This window comes from the organism of the source record quoted next, unplaced genomic scaffold, assembly GCF_019419815.1.
Source record: "Pyrus x bretschneideri cultivar Hongxiangsu unplaced genomic scaffold, Pyrus_bretschneideri_v1 Contig5, whole genome shotgun sequence".
Taxonomy (NCBI): domain Eukaryota; kingdom Viridiplantae; phylum Streptophyta; class Magnoliopsida; order Rosales; family Rosaceae; genus Pyrus; species Pyrus x bretschneideri.
This window is the reverse complement of record NW_025999787.1, coordinates 8,413,846-8,422,163: the sequence shown is the minus strand read 5'-3', so window position 1 is coordinate 8,422,163 and position 8,318 is coordinate 8,413,846. Positions and strand designations below refer to the sequence as shown.

General features: G+C 35.5%; 1 protein-coding gene across 1 annotated transcript; it reads left to right on the top strand.

Moving 5' to 3' along the window:
- The first annotated feature begins 3,105 nt into the window (after window positions 1-3,105).
- LOC103938927 lies at window positions 3,106-6,674 on the top strand. The gene is made up of 6 exons (XM_009348978.3): window positions 3,106-3,409; window positions 4,239-4,340; window positions 4,610-4,959; window positions 5,208-5,303; window positions 5,948-6,007; window positions 6,095-6,674. The coding sequence occupies exons 2-6, from the start codon at window positions 4,241-4,243 to the stop codon at window positions 6,296-6,298; spliced, it is 810 nt and encodes a 269-aa protein (XP_009347253.2). The 5' UTR covers window positions 3,106-3,409; window positions 4,239-4,240; the 3' UTR covers window positions 6,299-6,674.
- Window positions 6,675-8,318: the final 1,644 nt, after the last annotated feature.

Below are 8,318 nucleotides of genomic sequence, written 5' to 3'. Positions count from 1 at the left end.
AAACTCAGACAACGTAATTCGTCCTTTGAGAAATAAACTTACACATATACTTATGGAAGACTTGAGGGCACAAATTTGTTATACCTATACAATTTTTGTCGATATCTCACTTGTTACGTGATTGAGAATCTACTATATCATGTGAACATGGGGGCAAATACAAGCTTTTGCTACAACATGAACCCAAACCAAGGAGGGTTTATGCAAACAATGAGCAAAATAAATATGATTCAAAACAAACCAACTCACTAGAAGCCAAGATTAGGACTCAGGTGAGATTAGAATACAAGCTCTTCAACAAGCAACACGAGACGACACCCACCATAACGAAAACAAGCAAATCCGCACACGATCTCGCTGATCCAGGAGGCCAAAACGTTTCACATCCTCTGCAAAGTCCAAAGGCACCAATTTTGCAAATAAACCTAATTAGGACTCATCTTATACAACTAGCAAAGGCCTTTTTGCAAGTGATTTCATGAGAAAAGCTCTATAAACTAATCCTCGTTAATCAGGAATGAGCTTATTAATTAGGTTTATTTGCTTATTTGTTTGTCTTTCATTACTTTGGAAGAATTTTTGCCTCATACATCACAGTTGCGTAGTGCACCCGAGAAGAATTTTTGCCTCAAAACGCCACTTAGATCCCACCGATCTATATTCTCTTATAAAGTAAGTGTAAAAGTTGACTAAAAAAAAAGAAAACTAATGAAATTGACTTGAAAACTTTAAGTTTTAACAATAAGGACAAAATAAAAGGTAAAGTGAATAGTACAATGATTGACTTTTAAGTGTAAAAATATGATTTTTCGTTAAAGTGATCATTCTGTGAAATTTTTTTGTTAATTTGAAGAAACCACTAGTTCAAGTAGACGGGTTGATTTGACAAAAAAAATACCCTCAATTTAATGGGAAATTTTCACAGAATAACCAAATGATTGATGGTGGATAATTTCAGGGACAACTTCTAACAATTTTAAATCTCAAAGACCAAAGTGAAGAGTTATGCCAATCTCATAGATCATTTTAGTTGGAAAAAAACTTTTTTTTTCTTGCAGTATAAAAGTGTAGGGGAAGAGGATGCTACCAAATCTTAGGGTCAGAGCATACCTCAAGCCTCTTTAAGAACTTGCAGAAGGGTCTTAACTTTTGTTTTGGTTTTTACAGATCGCCCATAAAAAAGATTTGTCGACAGCAGGGCTCAAACCTAAGCCTTAGTCTAATAAAGAAAGCAATCATTGCCAACTTAACCAACCCTCGTTGGCGAGTGAACAATTTTTTTTAGTATAATGATATTTTGGCGAAATGGAGGAAATTTATGCTTAAGTTATGTAATGAGTCAGTTATAACATATATTGGTATCAAATTTTGCATTCATAAGAATCCACTTACAAACGAAAAAGAATATCATTTAACCATAATAATAAATGACAAAACATGAAGAATCGCAACGATCTAAAAAAATACAAATTTTGATGTCAATGCTAATATAACTTTACTGTGACATCCCACATCGCCCAGGGAAGTGATCCTTAAATGTATATTCTCATCCCTACCTAGCACGAGGCCTTTTGGGAGCTCACTGGCTTCGGGTTCCAAATTGTTTATGTCACTTTTGGGGTTGTTTTGCATGCAATGTGGATGGTTGGGACACTGTGATTAGGCAAACATAGTGAATAATTCCATAAAAAATAAGGCAAAATGTCTTGCATTGTGTGCCATTAAAAGATCCCAAAATTGAACGATAAGATTAGGGTTTGATCATGATGCGACACCATTGTTGCATTGTGGTTGTCCTTGTAAAAAGGACTTGAACGGTGATCTTAAAGTGGGGAAGAAAATAATGGAAGATCTAAATGGGGCATGGTGTGGAGGGGGTCCGAACCCTAATTTCAGAGAGGGAAAGAGAGGGTCCCCAAAATAAATGATGGATTTCCAATTATGTAAAGATTCTTGATGAACATATTCAACCTCCCACTCACTATGTGGCTGAAAACTACTTACCACCATTTGCATTTACCCTCTTGCCTTGCACTGCCCTAGGTTTGGTGATATTTGTTTTATCCTACAAGTACTAAATCATCCCCTAACATCAATATGTAAATTAATCTTTGGTTAAATCTAAAGTGTCACGTTGTTAGACTAATTTCGATTTCAAATTACCTTTTCAAACACGGTGATTCTAAGTTTGAACTTCTTTCTAACATTGTTAGAATGTTAATTTGCAATCGAGAAAGCCATGAAGATAAATGATTCTAGGTTTTTTAAGTATGACTCAAACATACTTCTTAGGTGATCTGATACGTGGTTATTCACTATGAGATAACTGATTTTAGTGTAAGACCTGCATATATGTGATTCTTTCGTGTTAATATCACAAAATCAGAATAATACCCATAGCTTGCATGCTCACTCATTTTTTTGTTTTGGTTGAACAAATTCATTTTCTTGCGAGTAAACATGTTCTGTGAAAGGTAATACCGTTGAATGTGGTGAAATCAAATACACGAATGAATGCTCTAATCACTTAAACTCCAACACTTTTTTTAATCAAGATGTCATGTTTGGTATTGGTACCTGACAAGGCAAAAACACAAGGAAAATTTTATCTGAACCTGTTTATTCTCTTTCTACACTTAACTTATTACGTTTTAACTTGAAATTTCATATGTGATCATAATTCTCTTTCTACACTTAATAAGAACAACAAGAAAAAAAAAAAAAAAATTCAGCAATTGGTAACTCCACCAGCCACCCTATCTATCCAACCCTAAACCACCCTAGTTGCTACCCCTCCCCAGCCCCCCACCACCACCTCGCCTACCACTCACTCACAACAATTTCCAAAGTGGGGGAACTGTATCCCCCAACAACCCACCATTGAAAAAGATCCAAAAGAAACTTATGTCCATATATTTTTTTTTGGAAAAATTCAAAATTATATTAAAATTGTGATTCTACCCATGTATTGCACAATACACGCAATGATCCAACACATTTAGATTCGACAGGTTGACAGTTACGGCGGAATTCGGACATTTTTGGCTGGAGAAAGGTCGTGAGAAGGATATTGATTAAAGTCTGAACGTGAATTTAAAGTAGGAGACCAAAACAAAGAGCTCCCATCTTTTCTGTCATTTCGTTGTCGATGTGAATCTATCATTAAAGTTTTTAGACATCTGTGTTGGGCTTCTTGCTTGCTTGAATGGGCCATGGACTTCTTTCTATCAAGGCCCAAATCCAAACATCAAAATTTCTACTCAAATCTCAAGCCCAATTAAGTTCAACCGGCGCTCAAGTCCCTCCGTTGTCGCCAAAGCCCTCGAAAACAGACGATTGAACTCTCTCTTCTTCTTCTTCTTCTTCTTCTGCAGTATTCATTTCATCTCGGAATCGCCAATTGGTCCAGGTACGGATTGAATTTCTGATATTCTCGAATTGGGTCTGTAAATTCGAACTTGTTCTTGTTACTTTTGCATCTGAACTCGTTTTTCATCTTGTTTATCTTAATGGGCATTTCCGAAGTGTTCAATTAGTTTTCATTTCGGGCATTTTTAATTTTTGGGTTTTCTTCTGCTCGATGATTTATTTATGAAAGCGTTAATCTTGGTCTGAAAATTGGGGGAAATTATTCCGATTGGTGCCGTTTGCTCATAAGAGTTCTTAATTTCTAGTTTTTGTTGAAATTGGGAGACTAATAGCTGATACTACACGTAGTAAGAAATTACCTTTTACTGTTAGATAAGAAAGAAAAATTCCAAGGTTATACAAGTATGGTAAGAATTACTTCCAGTTGGGTAGTCATGGAAGAATCGAAAAATGCTCAAAACGCGGGCATGTAGTCTTTTCGGTGCTTTAGTGAGCAAGAACGTAAGACTTTTGAACATGATTCTGTTTCTATTCTTTGTATTGTATAGCTGTTGTTAGAGTTAGTTAATAAGATTTCTGTGCCAACATATTCAAGCAAAATGTTATTCCGGTGGCGAATTCTCTTTCAATTAGCTCCTGTCTCTTGGTTGTATTTTTTGGAAATGGAAGGCTCCAATTAATCATTGCAAATTTTCATAGGGTTCACTAGCAATATCGATGTTCGTGTTTGTGTTATTAAGTAGTATCTGTGATTACTAGTGGCTGTTATTAGTTACCTTTATTTTTACACATAATAAGATTCTTCTGATATGTATCTATCCTCCAGAGGTTCCAACCTTTACTTCTTCACAAAGTTTGATATTTTGCAGAAATGAAAATTGTTCGGTTTGCTTTACGATCCTTCAATGACTGCATATCACGCCAATTTCATCAGCCACATTTGAGAACTCTTTCTACAAACAGGACATCAGGTACTTTTTCGTACAATTCCTTGCTGTAACTCTCTTGCTGGTACCATTTCCGTGTGCGTTTGATAATTTATTTGTTGAAATTTTGCTTGAGGTAGTACGGCAACAGATTTTACTCTGGTCTTTGGAGGTTATACTTAGGGCATGGTTTGTTTTCACTTATATTAAGGCTTATTTTTCAAGTATTATTCAATCTGGAAAGAAAATAAAATTTGATTAAAAGTTTAAATGCTTCAAACCGGACTGTGCACATTACCATTTTTCTATGTCAGGTGGAGGAATGGATGATGAGAAAAATTCTAATTCCTTTGAATCTTCTGATGATTTCGAGCGGCGGATCTTCAATGAAACTTCTGGGGGTAGTTTTTTCACAAAGCTTGATAGGCTTGGGAAGGCTCATGATGGACATGGTTCAGATTTGGGTGGAGGAATTGGAAGTGTAAGTGGTTCCCATATACTTGACGGCTTAGATGAGAGTTTTAACACATTATCTGATGGAATGGATGGAAAATTAGAGAAAGCAGCCACCTACTTTGAGTTTGATGAGGAAGAAGTAGACAAAGATGATTATTCTTTCAGACCAGATATGACGTTTAAGCCAGGAATGACTTATGAGACAAAAGTATGTTATGGAGCAACCGAACCTTTGTTTTTATTTCCTTCTAATTATTTGTTCCTTATTGTGTGGTATTACAAACTTATAACCTGATTTTAGGCTGCCTTATTTTTCCCAAGTGGAAAAGGCATACCATTCAGCCCTTCCTCATTTACAACTGAACCATATTATTTTGTTGCAGTGTTCTTGTTCTGTGTATGCCTTGTTTCCTCAATTATTCCTGTCTCATGGAAGTACTGTGTGACTCTATGTAGGATCTGGATCTTACTAAGCCAGGAGTTCGTAAACTTCCCCGTAGGTATGAGTTTGAAGTAACTACAAAGGAAGTTCTTAGAAAAGCCGATTTCAGGGTAAGCATACCTGTCAGTCTCCCAAATATATTGAATTCCAAAGGATTACATAGCAAAAATAAATAAATGGAGGATCCCCGTTGCTTTGTATATGTTCAGTCCAATCTAAAGCATTGTTTTATTGTTGATGACTCTAAACCTATTTGTCCTGCTATGCATAACTAGCATTTGAGACATAAAATTATGCAAAGTAAATCCATCTAAATTGTGCAACGGATGGTCTATCTTGATTGAGACTCGGTTTCGGAATTATAATTATATTTAGTGAATATGATTTCGTATCATACTGGCCTGTTGGCTGGATTTCTAGGTAATATTTATCATGGTGCCTCATGTTTTCTTAGATCTTAAATTTTAGCACAGTAGGAAGGTTGATGTAAAATGCTCGGCGCCCAGTTGCCTTGATGTCATTGTTACTCTCCCCCCTGCCACCAGATATTGTTCAAATGTAGGTTTTAGCTCATCTTTTTTTGGTCCTGGGCTTCCACAGAAATCTGTAATCTGAAATCTTGTTTCACCGGTTTTACAGGTGTGCTTGCATATAATAATGAAGCTCTGAATTAGGCAGTTTCAATGCTAATTTAGGTTGCTTTTGATCTCTGATGCTTCGGATGTGTTATCGCTAAATGTATTATTCTGTGCAGAATGTGAGATTCCTTGCGAATTTCATAACAGAGGCTGGAATTCTCATCAAAAGAAGCAAGGTAAATATGATTGCATGTCGAGTGACTTCAACCTTGATAAACGTGCGCTGAAATTTGATGGTTCATGTTTCTTCACTCATAATGTAGACTGGAATTAGCGCCAAAGCTCAGAGGAAGGTCGCCAGGGAAATCAAAACAGCTCGAGCTTTTGGTTTAATGCCTTTCACGACAATGGGGACAAAATCGTTTGTTTTTGGGAAAACTATGGAGAATCTGGATGAAGATTATGAGTACGAAAGTTATGATAACCATATGGGTGATGCCGATGGAGGAGATCCACTGGCGCCGTAAAAGGTCATACCCGTTATAGTGAGGCGCTCTTGAATCTAGAATTTACAGTTGACAGCATAAGTAAAGACCTGCCCCTACTCCATAAGAGTGTACAAAATGAGAAGGAAATGATGGAATCAGATGGGTGCTTGGTGGAGGTGAATTCCAGCTGGCCGGTAAATCCACGATCTGGTCAGTAGGTAGGTTATTCGGTTTTTACTTGTTCTAGATGACAGTCACTGTAATAACAGCCAAAGTCGTTCGCCTTGGTATTTCAAGTCTGCTGGATTTTGGTTTTTTATTGTATTTTGGTATTTTTAGTATATACATAACTTGTTTGTAGAAAGAGAGTGTGCTAAAGGAACTACATTTTTTGAGATCAGAATTGCATGAGTAACTCTTCTTGTTCTAGGAAGTTCAAAATTAAACAAAGATTGTGATGAGTGGTTTTTGTCAGTTAGTACCATGATCTAGTAGTATTCTTCTTCACTTGTAAGTAAGAGGTTTCGATTCTCGTCAAAAGAAGAACTTGAACCACATTATTGCTAACTCATTGTGAAGCTTAGCTCACTCATACCCTTAGTGTAGATAATATCGATTGTTAAAAAACATTCGGGTAGTGCTATCAGAGTCTTTTTTACTTCTTATATACCCTTCTCAAATTTTATCATGGATTAAATGAATAGAAGAAGATCAATGACACAAATTAACAAGACTGTGTGCAAAGGTTAAAATAGGTGTGAATAGCACTATCAAAAAAATTTCGTACTCCAATCCACTCTTCATATTTTATCTTCCACAATAAAATATTAGTATCTTAACTTTATTTTATCTTTTGGACTCAAATTTTTTTTTCAAACCATTAACTAATTGGGTTGCTACTTTCGTTGGAGATGTGTTTTTTTATTTATTTATTTATTTATTTTAATTTTTTTTGTACATGGCATAACAAATCTAACTTTGTTGCCTAATTGTTACATTCCTTAGAGATGCTCTTACATGCTAGTTTGCCTAATCATCCACGTCATAATGAAGTTTGGCCTATCTAAAGTTAAATTATGCGTAAATTTAGAAAAAAAAAAGTTTCTGCAAATGTGGGTTAGTTTACTTGGTCAAGGTAGTGTGCCGTTCTCTTGCACCTCAATTTGAATCCCCATTATGAATTAGATAGTGGGAATAGAATATCATTGTTACACAACAGATGAAAATCATTTCTATAATCCTCTTGATTTAACAAAAAAATAATAAATAAACAAAGAAACCTTGTTTTGGAACCTTAGCCGTCGACATTGAAATTTAAGGACCAAAGAAAAAAACAAGTCCTTTGGCACTCAGTCTCCATTCTCAAAAATATAATAGAGGTTTAAGCTTTCATGGTCCTATTTTCTGATGAATTATTCACATCTTTCTATTTAAGAGAAGAACCAAAATATAAAAACAGAAACAAAGTTAGCCACCAATGGAGGTTGAGATTCGATTCTCTCATATGATTGGAAGAGACCAAATTAGCTGATAAGAAGGTAACTGCAGGTTTAGTAGAGACAAAACTAGCTGATGTTATATCAAGAGATTTTTTGTATGACACTTTAGTTTCAACCAGAAGCAGTTCCAATTTAGCTTTGGTTTTGAAATCTTTCATGCCACAGTGAAATTTCATCTTCTATAATTATTATTTGCACAAAACCGAATGGCATAACGTTCTTCTTTCTTCGGACAGTCTAAAATGTTTTGCCACGGTTTGTGTATGTATATTGATCATTGATCAATGCCTATCAAACTAGTGAAGTATAGTAGGTTGTTTGATATAGTTAAGAAGCTTCTAATTTCATTACGGATGTTCTTGGATACTCTCGTTGCACGTAAAATGTCATTCTTCTTTATAACTACAAATCACAGTCTGACGCATTTACATTCATATTTAAATGCGATTTTTCTGCAAAAAGAAATAACTTATTAATAGATATAAAGGCTAAAGAGCCAAGTAGTTGCATGTTCTCTTCTTGTTAGCAACAACACTACCTACGTAAAGGGACCGCGTACC

What these genes read in the sequence shown, in the direction of transcription:
- LOC103938927 (XM_009348978.3), top strand. Translation starts at nt 4,241, where the DNA reads ATGAAAATTGTTCGGTTTGCTTTACGATCCTTCAATGACTGCATATCA. An exon ending in TTCTACAAACAGGACATCAG is followed by an intron (nt 4,341 to 4,609) that starts GTACTTTTTCGT and finishes TTTCTATGTCAG; the next exon opens with GTGGAGGAATGGATGATGAG. An exon ending in GAATGACTTATGAGACAAAA is followed by an intron (nt 4,960 to 5,207) that starts GTATGTTATGGA and finishes GACTCTATGTAG; the next exon opens with GATCTGGATCTTACTAAGCC.